This window comes from Physeter macrocephalus, chromosome 12, assembly GCF_002837175.3.
Source record: "Physeter macrocephalus isolate SW-GA chromosome 12, ASM283717v5, whole genome shotgun sequence".
Lineage (NCBI taxonomy): Eukaryota > Metazoa > Chordata > Mammalia > Artiodactyla > Physeteridae > Physeter > Physeter macrocephalus.
In genome coordinates, this window is record NC_041225.1 from 10,684,001 (window position 1) to 10,701,108 (window position 17,108).

Below are 17,108 nucleotides of genomic sequence, written 5' to 3' on the forward strand. Positions count from 1 at the left end.
TCAGTGCATAGGTAACTGGGCTCATTAAAGGAATGGATGTTGAAACTTACCAGATTGGCCAGAAGAGGATGTGGAGAAATGGATGCTCAGATACATTTGTTGCTTGGGCAGTCAGTTGGAACAACACTTTGCAGGGAAAGTTGGCAGAACCACGACCTAAAATGTGACCTAAAATGTGCACACCTTATCGGTTAGCCATTCTGGAGGAACCCCTGCAAATACGCCCAGAGAGATGTGGATGACAATGTTCTTTACAGCTTGTTCTTTACAATAACAAGTTGAAATAGCCCAAATGCCCGTATGTAAGGGGATAATAAAAAGCAGTTATCATACAATATAACACTTAAGGAATTAATTAGATTTACACATAGTAACATGGATAATACAGTCAAACTTATGGAAGCACGTATGCAGAATGACAGTATATGTTTTCGATTTAGTTTTATGGTCGTATGTGTGTAAAAGTACCCTTTAAAGTTCTGGAAGTATAAACACCAAACTTACAGTAGAGGAGGAGGGGGGTCACAAAGTGACACCAGATATAATAGTCTAGTTTTTTGTGTTTTTTTTTAAGTATAATGTATTCATTGAGGTTATTTTTAGTGAGTGATCTGAATGTTCATAATTTTTTCACTTAACATTTGTTCAATATGTTGTAAAGATGTACTCACTTGATACGACTTAAATATGCTAACGTAGGATTTAGTTAGGGAATACTGAGAGATGAAAGAATATCTTTCTCGCTGAAATTATGTAAGTGATTTTAGGAAATCCAGTAGATGTTGTGTATGTCAGGGGATTAGTCTTGACATAGTATAACATTTCCTATGTGTTTTCTTTTTTTTCAAATGACTTAAATTATGAGTGTATGTTTAAACTTTATTTAGAAAAATACATTTGGTTTATTAAGTTTATTTTTATTTCCCCAAACTTTAGAAAAATACATTTGGTTTATTAAGTTTATTCTATTTCCCTTTTTGAAATGAAACACATAAAATCTGACACAAGTAAAAATACATTTGAAACCAAATTATTTTGTTTGTCAATTATTCCAGTGAAACCTCCTCTTTTCAGTAGTTAGTGAATGTCTCTACCCATAGTCACAGTGGGTGGCTGGCCTGAACTTCTTATAAAGGTTATATAGTTGAGAGGTTCTAAATTCGAATCATCTGGGAATTCAGTAAGAATGAATGTGACGGTTCTCCATAGAACCTGGGGGTCCTGATTCAAAAGTCCAGAGTGCGGCTTGTGATTTATTCTCATATATAGCTGAATTAAGAGCCACCAGTTTGGATAATAAAGGCAAGAATATTACAGAAAGCTACAGTAAGAATGCATAGGAAAATGGGTAGGAGGAGGTAAGATTCAGCTCAGACAGTTTTATGAGAGGAGGGTGAAAATTGCTAGCCCTGGGGCTGGTTATAGGGACCAGGCCAGAGAGTGTAGCCTGGAACGTGCACTAACCGCCTTTGGGCAAAAGAACTAAACAGTTTTCTCAGTTTCTAACTTATTATTCTAGTGATCTTGAGAGATCAGAACTGGCTTTACTTGAGACTGAACTTTGTTGTTGGCCAGTCCATTCTGAGAGTAGGATCACTTGTTCGCTTTGTGAGTGTGAAAAGCCTTCCTGAGGGTTACCTTGTGATTCTCATTCTTAGGGATAAAGTGGCTGTTCTTCAGGCACTTGCATCCACGGTACACAGGGTAAGTAGGAATTTTAGGTTTTTGTATCTAACTCAGCTAATAATGAATGTAATGTTCATATCTCTGCATGGTTCACAATTAAACTGTTGTCGATCTAGAGAGTTTCTTAGAAATATCTAGTTCAGTCCCTTCGTGTGACAAATGAGAAAACTAAAGCTTTTAAAGTGATTGGCCCAGGGCTACTTAGGATATTAAAACCCTGACTTAGTACCATGTCTTTTTTTCTCCAAATTCAGTGTTTTTATACCGTGCCAGTGATTTTTAAACTTAACCTCCTGAAGAGCTTGTTGAAATGCATGTTCCTGGGGAACGGTTTGGGTGTGATACTCTAATGCAAGGGATCTGTAGACCAACTTTGAGAACAGTGTACCCACCATGCTGGAAGTAATTCAGTGATTACGAATCTGGGTCCTGGAGCCAAATGTTTTGTTTCATCTTTATCACAAAGTTACCTTTTCTCTTGATGCTTCTATTTCCTTATCTATAAAACGGGGATTTAATTATTATTTTTAGCACCAAACCTTGAGGTTTGTACACTTGAAAGGGTTTGGGACAGTGCCTGACACAAAGGACATGCTCGGTAAGTGCTAGCTATTTCATTATTGCTCCAGCTATCTTGGTGATTTATTTGTGAATAATTTGCTCTCTTGACAGTTCAAGAATAGAGCCCGTAGTCTTGAAAGATAAACTGAAACCCTAGTAAATGCCTTAGAAATGGAACTTTCTGATTGATTGTATTTTTCATTAGCTGCAAACTGTACTTTCGATTTCAGCTGTGGGGGAAATGTCTAAAGTAATTAAGTCCTTTCTCTTTGCTGCAATGTCTGTGTGGATTCTGACCCTCCCTGAGACCGTTATCACAGATTTCCAGAACTTTTCTTCTATTGTAGATGTTAAACTTATAGGCTGTCGGGCCAAACATGCGCTGATATACCCTAGAAGTTTCTGAGGACGGGTTTTAAAATACTGCATCTCCACACTAGCAAGGCATTGAGATTTTCAGCTCACTTATCCATAAATAGGCACCTGAAATGTAAACTCGTGAAATAGGCCTCTGAGACTGTTCTCAGTTTTTTAATGAGAATGGCCCAGGGCCCCTTCAAGTCAAAGGAGTTATAGAATTATGTGTACAGTTGTCTGACTTGTCTAGGTTTGGGCACTTAAAATCCAAGGGATAGTCATTCATTCATTCAGTAACCACACATTCTGCCCTTAGCTGTGCTTACCAGGCACTGTGCTGGTTGTAGAGTTAAGACAGGGTCCTTGCATAGTTTCTAGAGAGGGAGGCTGAAGGAGCACTGAGGAGAGGGTGCATAACCCAGACTGGGAAAGGACTTCCAGAGGAGCTGATATCGGATCGATGCTTGGAAGATGAGAAGCCAGGATAGTGGGAAAGAGCATTCCTAGCAGAGGCAGCACCAGGAGAAGAGGCACAAAGGCAGAGAATGAGTCGGTTGTATGGGGGGAAGCAAGAATTTGCGGGGTAGAGCAATGAGAGGTGAGGCAAGAGCATGAATGCTATGCTAGGGACTTCTGATTTTTATTCCAGTCCCCTGAAAGACTTTAAGCAGTGGTGTGACATAGTCAGTCAAATTTTAGAAAGGACAGCAATGTGGATACGGGAAACCTTTCCTCTCAAATGTATAATAATGATCTGAACATGTCCAAAACCCAGCCCCTTTCTCTCTAAAACTCACACATTCTTTGCCATCTCATTAATGGCAGCTCCGTGCTTGTAGTTGCTCCTCTTTTTCATGTGCTGCACTTCAGTAAATCCTCTGTTTCTTCCATCAAAATATTTGTGTACGGCGTCCCAGAGACCACGCCCAGGTTCAGTGGTTTGCTAGGAGGATTCACAGGACTCAGCATATGGTCCTACAGCTATGCTTTATTACAACGAAAGGACACAAAGCAAAATCAGTAAAAGAAGAAGGCACGTGGGGTAAAGTCCAAAGGAAAGCAGGAGAAAGCTTCCAAGAGTGTTTTCCCAGTGGAGTCACAAAGGACACACTTAATTCCTCCAGCAGAGTTGTGACAACACGTGGAAAAGTCTACCAGGAAAGCTCTTTAGAGACTCAGTGCCCAGAGTCTATGCCTGGCACATACCAAAATTCCACACTCCCAGGAGGAAAGCAGGAGTTCAGCATAAACCACATAGTACGGTTTATGGTGGGGACCCTCCAAAATCCAAGTTCCCAGATGCCCACCAGGCCTTGTAAGCAGGCCTTTCTAAGAATAGCAGTTTCAAGCCTGGTAACTTTTTTCCTGCGCAGCGTCCAAATCCTGAGCACTCGTCATCACCATGGTCGCCTTGGTCATGCAGGCCACCATCGTCTCTTACCGTCCTCGATTAATTACAGCAGTCTCTGTCCTCTTCTCCTCCTCTGCCCCCTACACCCTGTTCTCAGTTAAGCAGCCGTAGCGACCTGCTAAAATGTTGAATCACATAGCTCTTCTACTCACAATTCATTTGTCTTCTCATTTGTCATAAAATGGCTTCTCATTTTTCATAGTTCAAATAAAAGCTGAAGTCCATCCGAGGGCACCCGAGGCCCCACGTGTTCAGCCACCACCCCCGCTGCCACTCTGACCACATCTCCTACTGTCTTCCTTGCTGGCTCTGCTCTACGTGGCCTCCTGGCTAATTCTCCGTTTCTTAGTAGGCCCAGGTCTGCTTCAGGGCTTTAATGTTTGCTGTTTATTCTGCCTGGAGTATTTTTCCCTGAGTTATCCACATAATTTCCTCCTTCATCTCTTTAAGCCTTTTCATTGAGGCCTTCCTCAACCACACCATTTAAAATTGTATGTTTCGGGGACTTTCCTGGTGGCACAGTGGTTAAGAATCCACCTGCCAATGCAGGGGACATGGGTTCGAGCCCTGGTCCGGGAAGATCCCACATGCCGCAGAGCAACTAAGCCCGTGCGCCACAACTACTGAGCCTGCGCTCTAGAGCCTGCGAGCCACAACTACTGAGCCCGTGTGCCACAACTTCTGAAGCCCACGTGCCTAGAGTCTGTGCTCCGCAGCAAGAGAAGCCCATGCACCACAACGAAGAGTAGCCCCTGCTCGCCACAGCTAGAGAAAGCCTGTGCGCAGCAACCAAGACCCAGCACAGCCAAAAATAAATAAATTAATTTTTTAAAAAAGAATTTAAAAAATAAATGTATGGTTCTTTTCTCTGATAGTTCGTTCTCCCTCCCTCCCTCCCTCCCTCCCTCCCTTTCTTTCTTTCTCATAGCAGTTATTGCCTTTAAAATTACTATATGTTTTATTTATTTTTGTTTTCTGGATATTTTTTTCCCCACTAAATTGTGAGCCCTATGGGGGATAAGATTTTATCGTTTCCTTGGTAGCTAGAATAATGCCTGGCACATACGAGGTGCTCGGTAAATATGGAATGAATGAATAAGGAAGGTACTGAACTAAGGCAGTGGCAGTGGGGATAAGGGACGGTGGAGTAGATAGGGGATGTTAAGGAGCTCGAGTTGACCACACCTGGTGACAGGTTAGTTGAATGGAAGTAGTAGGAGAGGATCTTTGGCTTGGATTGCAGAGTGCTTGGTACCATATGCTGAGATAGAGAAGATAGGAGGGAGAAGTAGCTCTGTCAGGGAAGTTCAGTTGGGGATAAATTTAGTGTAAGGCATCTGAGCCACAGGGCCAGAGTAGAGAAGTTTCTCAGAAACCATGAAGGGCTTGGAAATCATTGACGGAGGAAAATGTAGGAAACAAATAGGAAGAGTAAGTCTAGTAAGGGAAGAACAGCATGTCACAAAACTAGGGGCCCCAAACAGGTATTTGATAAGGATGGTGGACAGGACAGAGCCAAGCAACAGTTGGTAATCAGGGAGTAATAGTCCAGGGCACCTACCCTAGAACTGCTTCCTCTGGGTTGCCATTACATACCCACCGCATCTTGGTGGAGAGTGGTATAACCAGATGAAAGGAGCCTCAAATGAGTATAAAGGGAATACAGCCTCAGGCATCAGGAAGCGAGGACCCCGAAGAGTACTGCTTCTGCGCCCCAGGTATGAGCATCCTTCCTGTGAGAGCTGCAGGGAGCCTCTCCCCTGGAGAATCCAGGTCAGTAAGACAAGGCATCAAGGGGACAGGAGCGATTCAGGATGTAAGTTGAGTTTTTCCTGTGGAACAAAGTTGCCAGAAGGCCCGGGGAAGGGGGCTCCAAGGGATAGGAGAAGGCTAGAAGAAGTAATTTGAGGGCCGTTCTTCGTGAGCCTCTAGTGGTGCTGGAGAGTTAATTTTGCTCAGGGTTCTACCTAGAACAATTTAAAGAAGTGTAGAACCTTGGGCAGCAGGACACGGGAGAAGCTGCTGTTCCCGCCTCCTGAGAGGGCCCAGTAAGTACTGTCCTCCATTTGCAGGAAACCTTAGTGCAGGAAGCTGGTGCCCAGGCTAGTTAATTCAGAAGCTCTTGACCTTGAGTTTAAAACAGCAATTGTCCCTGGTGATAGCAGCCTTCAATTAAAAAGCAGTCATGGGGGTTTGAGCCATTGTTTGCTTTTAAGTTGTGCATAATTACAACCAACTCTACAGAGCCACGGGTACAGTGTAGGTATTAGTGTCTGCAAACATATATATTTCTGCTTCTGTGATACATGTATAGTTAAAACTTACTTTACAGAGTTTTTAGTCATCACCAAAACCCGCAAGGTCCTCTTAACAAAAATCTAGCTAAAGAGACTTCTGTGTCTTCTCCACAGGATGCTACAGCTGCCCCTTATGCATTTCAAGATGATCCTTATCTCATACCAACATCCTCTATGGAATCTGTGAGTATTTTTATGAAACTTTTCTAGTATTATGTTCATCTTGTTGGTTTGGGTACAAGAGTACATGTATAACTTAGCTTAGTTGTAGAAACTTTTGAAAAGTTTACAGATGCTGATAGATAAATTGGTAGATTTTCTGAATCTTTTACTACTTTTATCAGAAAGTTTTAGAGATTGGCTGTGGAGAGGGTATTTGGTTTGGGTTTTTAATACTTAGGGCTCTTTCCCACTATGGAGCAATCCACTCAGTTTAAGCACATTGCTTTTATATACCTCAAGCTGTATATAAGATGTGACCTGAAATTATGTCACACTCAGCAGAGGTAGATAAGTAATAATTATGTAGTTTAACTTCTAATTGGGATTCTGTGTATCACTGTATTCTCTTTTTTTTTTTAGGGGGGCAGAATAATTTTTGCTGAGGGTGTGACTTTGATCTCTTGGGTTTAAATTACAGGTAATATCAACTTATATCTAAATCTTTTTCTTTATATAGCATTCATTTTTGTTGGCAAAGAAGTCCGGGGAGAATGCAGCAAAGTTTATTATTAATTCATATCCCAAATATTTTCAGAAAGACATAGCTGAACCTCATATACCGGTAAGGAGAGGTAATTGCAATTTTCAGATAATACTATGTAATTGTAACTTAAACTAAGTTTTCATGGCTAATGTTTAAGTAGCCATTTGAATGCCTACAGTATTTGGGTGAAAAGTCTTTTAATGTGTATGGTTATCTTTGCTTACAATACTAACCTTTATTAAATTGTATGTATTTGCTCTTCATTTTATTTTCCCCATTTGGCTTCTGTGACAACAGACTCTTAGATCTTTACCTGTGTGACTGTTCCTTTTTAGTTTCCCTCAGTAGCTTTTCTGTCTACTCCTTAAGCCTTGGTGTCTTTTTCTTAGGGTTCCATGCTCAGTCACTTTCTCTTTTTTCTGTCCAAAATCTTCCTGCTTCAGTGTCTTTTTCTTAGGGTTCCATGCTCAGTCACTTTCTCTTTTTAAGCCTTGGTGTCTTTTTCTTAGGGTTCCATGCTCAGTCACTTTCTCTTTTTTCTGTCCAAAATCTTCCTGCTTCAGTGACCCCTATACTCCATTTGGCATTCTTGTATATCTGGCCTAGGTATCTCTACTTTGAACTCCAGATTGTATTTCCAACTACCTCTGTTCTGTAGTCATGAGGAGCGTGCGGGGCCTGCTGTGTGTTAGGCATTGTGCTTAGCGTGTCATACAGTGGTGAGCGAAACATGGGCTCTGCCCCCCTGAGTTTATTAGTGGAAAGAGTAACTCAGACTCATTATGTCTAAAACTGCTCCCTCTCACATCTCCTTACTTTCCAAAGCACGCACACACACACACCCCCAGACACACCCTCTTGTGCTTCTCAAGCGGTGACTCTTGGGGACAAATTAGGGAGTCAGTGTGATTGTGTCCGTAAAAATATTAGAATGCTGAACTAAGACAGTGGCAGCAGTGGAGTGATCATTTGTTGGCTCTCCTTTCCCCGTTAACGTTTCTGACTAACAGTTACTCTTCTATGTTTAGCTCACTTCTGCTTAAAGCTGTCCGTGGAGCCCCTGCCCCCATGGCGGGCAGCATTCCCATACCTCTGAGACCTCTTAACATCATTTATCATTCACGCTCTATCATAATTATTTCCTTATTTGCTTTCTCTGTTAGACTGTGAGCATCTTGAGGGTAGAGAATGACTTCCGTCTGTTTATCCCCAGTGTCTAGCTTGGTGCCTGGCCTCAAGTAGTAGACCTTCAATAAATATTTGGGTAAATTGGTGAGTGAGGTAAAATCAACATACCTTGGTAGTACTAAACGTTTAGAGTAAAAGAAGTATCAAGGATGAAAGGTTTCTGTCTTTGCAAACTGGGTGTACTGTGGCACTTTTAACCAAGATTGGGAGGAAAGTAGGCAGGATGGTTTTAGCAAGGGAAAAATAAGTTCACCTTGAAATTGGGAAGTTTGGTTAGAAATTAGATTCTTCAGATATGGATTAAATATTTATGTTTGGGTGCTTTTAAATTCTCCACCCCAAGCTAGGAGATCGCTAAGAAATCTTGTTTTGGAGACTGGAGAGGTTTTTTGAAATAAGTTATATTCCCTACAGAGGTATTCTTGTTAAAAAAATAGTATCTGGTGCATGAAGCATGAATCGGAGCAGTGAAGTTTTATTTTGGTGTGTTGGTGATCAAAATTTTGTCCTGCTCGAGTTACCTTTCACGTTGCCCTGTTTGCAATAACTTTAGCCATCTTGTTTTCCTAGTGTTTTATGCCTGAGTACTTTGAACCTCAGATTGAAGATATAAGTGAGGCTGCTCTGCGGGAACGAATCAAGCTCAGAAAAGTCAAAGCTTCTGTGGACATGTTCGATCAGCTCTTGCAAGCAGGTGACTGAGTTAGTTCATTTGAAGCCTCTCTGGGAACATGGGCTTGGAAGTGGGCCACAGTTACGCATGTGATCCAGATAATTTATGAGTATAAGTTACAAGTGCTGTGCTACTTCCTCTGCTCAGGGGCTATATTTGTGTTTTTTATAGTTTAATATGTCATATTTCATGTTCTGCTTGAGCACCATTTTAAAACTGGGGGTGGGGTAGAGTTGCCACTTTGTTAGTATGTTGTCCTCTTGTGCTGTATCACAGGTAGACAAATTATACAGCCGTTCTTCCTTAGCTTCTGTTTTTAACATCAGGTGTGTACATACTCTATTCACATTTCTTATATTCTTTAAGTATGTTTGGAAGGCATAAAGCAGACATAAAAGAAATATTTAAAAAGGAAAGAGCGCTAAGCCGCGGGATCAGAGGTTTGGATAGGTTCTGGCACCAGTTAGCACTGTGGCCTTGAGAAAAGTCACTCCTGTCAAATCCTGCGGCTCTCTGAATTGGATCTGGATGAACACCCGGGGGTGTAGATCTAGGTGGCGGGGCTTGTAAGCTGTCATGAGAATGTACGTGTAGTAACATGGAAGGCAGCAGCATTAAGTTTCAGAATCCCGAGTGCTGTTCAGTGATTTAGGAGGAAAATCAGCCAAACATGCAAGAGATAGAAACTGGACGGAATCACTCAGTACAGTCTTGAACACAACAAGAAACATTTGCAGAAAGCTGTGTTTGATTTGAGAGTTTTGGTGTGTAGCCTGTTAAGGCTGCGGGTGTACAAATGAATTGCTGGTGCGGGTTATCATTTAGGGAGGCTTTTCCCTCTGCTTGTTGAGTACGATAAGCATCTTAGTGCTGAGACCTGTCTTCCTTTGTTTCACTCACCGTGTGGTGTAGGCACGTGCAGACGCTCAGTAAGCGTTACTGAAGACAGTGTGTCAAACCCGTAACCCTCGACTCATTCAGGGTAATGGAATGAGGCAACATACTGGGAGAGGAAACAAAATTTTATAATCAAGGCCCTAATAAGTGCCAGACACTTTGCTAGGCATTTAATTATACAACACCTTAGGAGCTGGTGTGCTTATGGTCATTTTATAGAGGAAACTGATGACAGCTAATCTTTAGGGTTACACAGCTTTGAGATGGTAAAACCCAGTCAAGTTACACTCCATCACTGGTGTCCCCTCCACTCTGCCATGCTGTCTTTTCTGGGCTTTTAAGTTTCCTGATGGGCATTTGTATTGTCAGTATATTTTCTTTAGAAAAATGCAGTTAGGTTTCTTTTAAAGCACTAACTTTTATTTCAAACTTCTTCCTGTTCCCTTTTCTCCCCCTTCATAAGAGTCAAGATGGGAGCATAATGTTTTGAGCAATAATTTTTTAAAGGCTACTATAATTAGGCATTTATGCTAGTATTTCTAGGCAAGTATTTCAGTAAGGGCCTGGATCCAAGTGGAATAGTTCTGCTTGCATTTGTAAAAATGGAACTGGCCCCAGGGGACAACGTGGCAATCATTTGCAGCGGGTTCAGTTTGAAGATGATAGTTAGAACCGTGAGATAAATTCTCTGGGGATATGAGTACATAAAATAAATGAGCACGGGGTCAAACTTGATCTTGTATTTTTTCTTTTCTGTCACACAGCACTGTTAGGGATTGTGTCCTGTCTGCATCCCTCCAAGTGTTTAAGCTGATGTGGAGTGCACGCTCATCCATCAAGAAAGTGATGGATGAGGCTGACTATGTAGCCAGGAAGGCCACAGCTCATAGAAAAAGTGAAGAATTTTAATCTAATAGGCTTTAGTGCTTTGATGTTTCAAGGTTTCTTTCCCTTTTTTCCTCCTACCCACAGGAACCAGCGTATCTCTGGAAACAACTAACAGTCTCTTGGATTTATTATGTTACTATGGCAACCAAGAGCCCTCAACTAATTATAATTTTCAACAACGTGAACAAGCAGAAGAGTTGGTAATGGCTTTGGCAGTGATTTTTAAAGTTTCTTTTGGTAGTAATACCTCCTCAGACTGAGGCAGGTTCTTGTGCCGTGTGTTAGGGTCGAAGAGATTTGTTCTGAGGTGTGGTGTGGCATAGTACGTAGCCTGGACAGAAATGTGGAAAAGGAGACGGATTTTAACAATTGTTCTGCCCTGGTTCCCTCCTTAAAAATATTTTGATCTTGCCCGCCACATGCAGCAAACCTTTGACCAGAAATGTTTGGACAGGCCCCTTTATTGTTGTTACTTAAAGTGATAGTATGATGTGTAAGGGATGCGGGGGGGGAGGGAACCCCCGGCCCCAGCCCCCTCAAAAATTCATACGTAGGTGGGCAGAGAGGCGTGAGCATACTCTACACTTTAGAAATTAATATTTCTTAATAAACACTGGGTTTCCTTTTTGCCTTCTACTGGATCTGTATTTCCTTTGCTTTTCTGAAGTTTCCTCAGAGAGTGCATTCCATTGTCATATTTTGTTTTATATCTGTCGGTGATGGTTCATTTCAGGAAGAGGCCACAGAGGGAAATAAAGAGAAACCTAAGAAGAAGGCTGGTCATCAGCTTGGAGTTACTTGGAGGTGTGTTACAGTATGATTAGAACTTTGTGTTATGGCTCCGTACATTGCGTGGAATGTTCCCCATCAGCCCCTGAAGAAGATACGATCCTGGAATATTCTAAAATGCAGTTTGTTTTCAGTGTGCAGTGTAAATGTCTCAGTTGGTTTTCATATGTGTTTGGACCGTTTTTCATTAGATCTTTACCTCCAACCAGCAACACAAGGTTGACACCTGACTTCTTTTTTTCCGTCTAACTCCATGCAACCTGCATGGTATGGTTCTTTGGTAGTTTAATCAGTAGTCCTACCTTGCAATATATACCTCTAATTCTCAAAGATTCACAATTTTTTATTATGTCAGAATACACATATGCTAGAGCATAGTTCTAACTTCAGACTAGTAGCCAGCAAACAGAAGTATTCACTTCTGAGCAAAAGGTGAATATCATTTAACATTTCAGAATTAAATTAACTGAGTAGAAGCATCTAAATAAAAGAAAGGTATTTCATATGGATGTCTGAAAAAGGGAAGCTACCATTAATATCTAAAGTCTTTTTTTGAAGTGATAAAATGAATAGACTCAAAAATTAAATTTTTTCAGTAGATATTAGTAATTTCTCATAGTGGTTAAGAGCATTGACTTTGGAGTACCATTTTGGCCCAAATCCTGGTTCTGTCTGAATTCCAAGACATATTGGTAACAGGGAGAATCAAGGTACAGCATGATTTGTATAACATAGCACATTGATAGGCTAGAATAGGACGAAGGATTCTAGAGACACCGCTTGTCTGTGGTTGCCTCTGGGGAATTGTATCCAATGGAAAGGGGGTGGGGAAACGTCACTATGTACCCTGCTGTGCAGTTTGCTTTTTGTTTAATACCTTGAGTGTATATTACACCTTTTAAGTCCTGGTTCTGCCACTCAGCCTGTAAAGCCTTGGACAGCTTAAGGTCTTTGAACCTCAGTTTTTCCTGTTTTCAAAATGATGGTAACCATGTCTTCCTCTCTGGGTGGCAAGAATTACTTGAAATTGTATGCATAAAATGCTTAGCACGGTGCCTGGAACATGGTAAGTTGGTGGCTATTACTGGTTTTTCCTGTTTCCTCTGGTTCACATTTACTTTCTTGTGTCTAGAGCAAAAAACAATGCTGAGAGGATCTTTGCTCTAATGCCAGAGAAAAACGCACATTCCTACTGCACAATGATCCGAGGAATGGTGAAGGTAACGTTTGTTTTATATATCTTTATCTTCCCCTAAATCAGCGCTTCTCAACCTCAGAACTGTTCACAGTTGGGCCAGATAATCTGTTGCTGTGGAGCTGTCCAGAGCCTTGGAGGGCGTCGAGGAGCTGCTTCTCTCCACTGCATGCCGGTGGTCCATCCTTCCCACCCCAGCTGTGACAACCAAAAGTGTCTCCAAGCATTATTGAATGTCTCCTGGGAAGCAGCATTGCCCCAGTAGAGAACTACTGCACGGAGGATACGTTTCTTGAGAATGAGACCATGTCTGTTTACTACTGTGTTCCCAAACCCTAGAGCAGTTGATACGCACATATTTCTCAAATGAACAAATCTGATGATCCTTCATTTTCATACTTTCCCTTTTCCAGCACCGAGCTCCTACGCAGGCATTAAACTTGTACACTGAATTATTAAACAACAGACTTCGTGGTAAGTGTGTTTGGAGGATTCCCCTCTGTCCTTCCTTTTCTTTCCTTCTCTCAGGCATCTATAAAAATCTCAGGATTTTACCTCAATCATTTGTTCATTCTTCATCTTTCCCTGTGGTATTGGTGATTGAAGCAGGCAGGAGTCCAGAGCCAGAGAAGAGAATAGTTTTCTAGTTTTGTAGACAGGTGTGCATGACCACTTTGCCTTTAATCTTCAACCCCAAGTTTCATTAAAGTAGTTTTCTTCTTTTACAGCTGATGTACACACCTTCAATTCGTTGATTGAAGCAACAGCATTGGTGGTGAATGAGAAATTTGAAGAAAAATGGAATAATATGTTGGTGAGGAGGAACCCGCACTTGGTCTTCTAATAGGCCTAAAACATCCTTGGCTAGGATTACGTGGGTTGGAGACAGCATGCACTGAGCATCTCCATGGCAGTCACTGTGCTGGGCGCCCAGCTCATGGTGACCTGTTCACACCCTTCCAGCAGCCCTGTAGTTTACCTAGGTGTGTCTGACACGTGACCCAAGCATACAGCTCGAATCCAGGAAGACCTGGGTTGCTTTATTCACTTATTTCTCATAATGTTTTTTTCATTAAAATGAGACACATTTATTGAAAAAATTTATTAGCTAAGTTTTAAAAAATTGAGGGGCTTCCCCGGTGGCGCAATGGTTAAGAATCCGCCTGCCAGTGTAGGGGACACAGGTCCGAGCCCTGGTCTGGGAAGATCCCACATGCCGCCGAGCAACTAAGCCCGTGCGCCACAACTGCTGAGCCTGTGCTCTAGAACCCTCGAGCCACAACTACCGAGTCCACGCACCACAACTGCTGAAGCCCGCGTGCCTAGAGCCCGTGCTCCGCAACAAGAGAAGCCACTGCAATGAGAAACCTGCGCACTGCGACCAAGAGTAGCCCCCGCTTTCCAAAACTAAAGAAAGCCCGCGGCAGCAACAAAGAGCCAATGCAGCGAAAAATAAAATAAATTAATTTTTTAAAAAGATTGAAATCACTGGATCGAAGTGACAGGAATAGAAACCGTGTTATACTGCGCATGTAAAAAAGGAAAAAAATGCAATCCATTCTAGTCTGCTCTCTTGCTTCAGTCTCAAACTCACTAGGCCGCTAAAGACAGCCGGACACCTTGATCGCGTGGGGTCAGGGTAACTGATGGAGGGGCTTCTCTTAAGGGGCAGAGTTACTGGTCCTGCAGTTACTAGATAATTCTGAAATTGGGGGTGTATTTATTAATCTACTTTAAACATAGGCAGAGAGCCCAAGTCTTTTTTAGTATGTTACATTAGCTTATTGGATAAATTACCTACCAGGCATAAAAATTGCTTCCTGCTTTTGATTCAACTAGGACCTGCTGAAACAAATGGTTGCACAGAATGTGAAACCCAATCTACAGACTTTTAATACCATTCTGAAATGTCTCCGACGATTTTACGCATTTGGAAAATTGCCAGCCTTACAGACCTTACGGGAAATGAAAGCCGTTGGAATAGGTGAGGATGTGTCCTAGTGTCCCTCACTGAAGATAGTGCTGACCAGAGGTTTCAGGTCCAGACAAGCAAAAAAGAGACTGTAAACTCTTGCTGTTTACATAGTATGCTGGGAATTTCCTTTCCACCATTTGGCACGTTTTAATTACATGTATTTACTGTGATGGGAGCTCTTTTATCATCTTCGTGTTGTTTATAGGAAGTTACATTCTTTTAGTATTTTAGGTACTTTTTTATGGATTTCTTAATTCTAGGGAGAAGTGTTCTCCTGCAGTTGGCTGGTTTTAAACTCGTGACATTTTCTAGCATAATTAAGTATTTGAACCCAATTGTGTGCTAGTGTGTTGTATATTTTTCAGTAATTACTTTATTGAAGGATGTTTTGGGAATCAATTCACTTTGGTATGCTTTAGTTTTCTTAAATGAAACTCATTGTGCATTGGCTGTAATAGGTGTCTGGACTTTCTAAGAGGGATTCAATCTCTGTGACACCTTTCCACCTTTACATTAATCATATGAGCTAGCAAATATCTTTGTTCAGAGGAACAGAAATGTATCTTTTACTTAAATACCAACATTAATATGTTTTTAGTTCAGTGTGCCTCAGTAAGCTGTATTTTGTGTAGCTGTGTTTGACTTATTTTTATTTTTTTCCTCTATGTACCTGGTAATATAAGAACCCTCGCTTGCATCGTATCACTATATTATTCAGCTGTTTTATCAACGTGGTATGTATGTCATTATGCTACTAATTTATGTAGAAATTAGGCTCACTTCACTGCTTATGAATTAAGGCTAGACAGTTCACAAAATAACATTGTCTACAGCCTGAGCAAAACGTGATTCTTGAGGGGAGTAACATCTTGTTTGTGATGTAAAACTTGAGCTGGAGGGGAGGGAGGTCATGAAATGTACTAACAAGGATGGTGGGGCTTCCCCGGTGGCGCAGTGGTTAAGAACCCGCCTGCCAGTGCAGGGGACACGGGTTCGAGCCCTGGTCCGGGAAGGTCCCACAGCCGCGGAGCAACTAGGCCCGTGAGCCACAACTACCGAGCCTGCGCTCTAGAGCCCGCGAGCCACAACTGCTGAACCCATGCGCCTAGAGCCCGAGCTCCGCAACAGGAGAAGCCACCGCAATGAAAAGCCCGCGTACCGCAATGAAGGGTAGCCCCCCCACTCGCCGCAACTAGAGAAAGCCGCGCGCGGCAACAAAGATCCAACGCAGCCAGAAATAATTAATTAATTAATTTTTTTCGAAAAAGAAAGGATGGTGTACAGTTTTGGTCAGGAGAAACTAGTCTGGAGTTCCTTTTGCTCTCCAGAGCTGTGCTGTCCAATACAGTAGCCACTTAGCCACACATGGCTATTTAATTAAAATTAAATAAAATTAAAAATTCCTTCATTGCATTAGTGCTCCGTAGCCACTTGTAGCTGCTGGCTACATGTTCAGCGATGCAGGTACAGAACGTTTCCATTCTTGCAGGAAGCTGTTGGACAGTGCTACTCCATAGCAGCCTTAATTTTATTTTGAAACCTCATGGGAGCACCTTGAGACTCTGTTTGTCACCTAGTTTTAGGTCAGCTGTGCTCTGTTGAATGGACTTTGGAGCAAGGCACACCTGAGTTGAAATTTCACCTCTGCCATTTACCACCTGTGTCAGAAGGAACTGGATACCTTACCTGAGTGATGGCATCACGGTGTAATGATGAAATAAATTACGCACAATGTCCTGTCCTGTGCTTGGAAGGCAGGTAGCAGGCACTGACAGTCTGTTGGTTCTTACCCATTTGCCCCAACCTGAGAAAGAACCTCTGGGTTCAGAAATGACAACTCTAGTCCTTCTCTCCTGTGGTAGACTTTATGTGTGAAGACAACAGAAAACCTTGATTATCTGTCTTGGAGGGCTAGTTTTACAAAATTCACATTCTCACCTGTCGGGAAGTAAGGGCAGTTAACTGACTTCATCTGGAAAACAGGTAAACCGTTTCCATGGTAATTCTGTCTTCCAAAATTTTTCTCAACTTTGGTGTCATTTTGCTGAAACTATGTTTTCTGACCCCAAAGCCTATTCCATTTCTCCTCAACATCACATATCACTTTGGTTCCGTTGCTAACTAAAGTCATTGGTACTTGTGCTTCCTAACACCCAGGGCTGTGAGGCGAGGCGTGTCGGTGTGTCTGAGGGATGTACATTGGCTGCCTGGAATAATAATTTCTAGGAATTTACCCAAAGGAGAAAGCCTAAAATAATGAAGAAGTGATACATAGAAAATAGGTTATTATAAAACGAACAGAAGAATTAGGGTTGCTAACAAATGAAAACATGCTTGAGGAACTTCAAAAGGACATCTGTGCTGTCATGGAAAGTATATTATCACTTGCATACGGATAAGGTGGGGAAGGGATGTGGATTAATAATGTGAAATGTTTAACTGGAAATGTCATAGGTGCATTTTTTTTTTTTTTTTTTTTTTTTTT

At 41.8% G+C, this 17,108-nt stretch overlaps 1 protein-coding gene across 3 annotated transcripts in view; it reads left to right on the top strand.

The window, feature by feature from the left end:
- Positions 1-1,693: 1,693 nt before the first annotated feature.
- Positions 1,694-17,108, top strand: part of PTCD3 (pentatricopeptide repeat domain 3) — a 24,281-nt gene continuing 8,866 nt past the window's right edge. The window contains exons 1-11 of one of the 3 annotated variants that reach the window (XM_028496574.2): positions 1,694-1,704; positions 6,427-6,495; positions 6,992-7,096; positions 8,777-8,900; positions 10,749-10,864; positions 11,398-11,468; positions 12,586-12,673; positions 13,062-13,122; positions 13,377-13,462; positions 14,488-14,632; positions 15,307-15,357. In XM_028496574.2, the coding sequence (XP_028352375.1) occupies positions 6,487-6,495; positions 6,992-7,096; positions 8,777-8,900; positions 10,749-10,864; positions 11,398-11,468; positions 12,586-12,673; positions 13,062-13,122; positions 13,377-13,462; positions 14,488-14,632; positions 15,307-15,357 (856 nt within the window). In that variant the 5' untranslated portion in view covers positions 1,694-1,704; positions 6,427-6,486. Of the gene's footprint in view, positions 1,705-6,426; positions 6,496-6,937; positions 6,953-6,991; positions 7,107-8,776; positions 8,901-10,748; positions 10,865-11,397; positions 11,469-12,585; positions 12,674-13,061; positions 13,123-13,376; positions 13,463-14,487; positions 14,633-15,306; positions 15,358-17,108 lie in introns of those variants that run through there. The other 2 variants (XM_028496576.2, XM_028496575.2) reach the window with 2 other exon arrangements.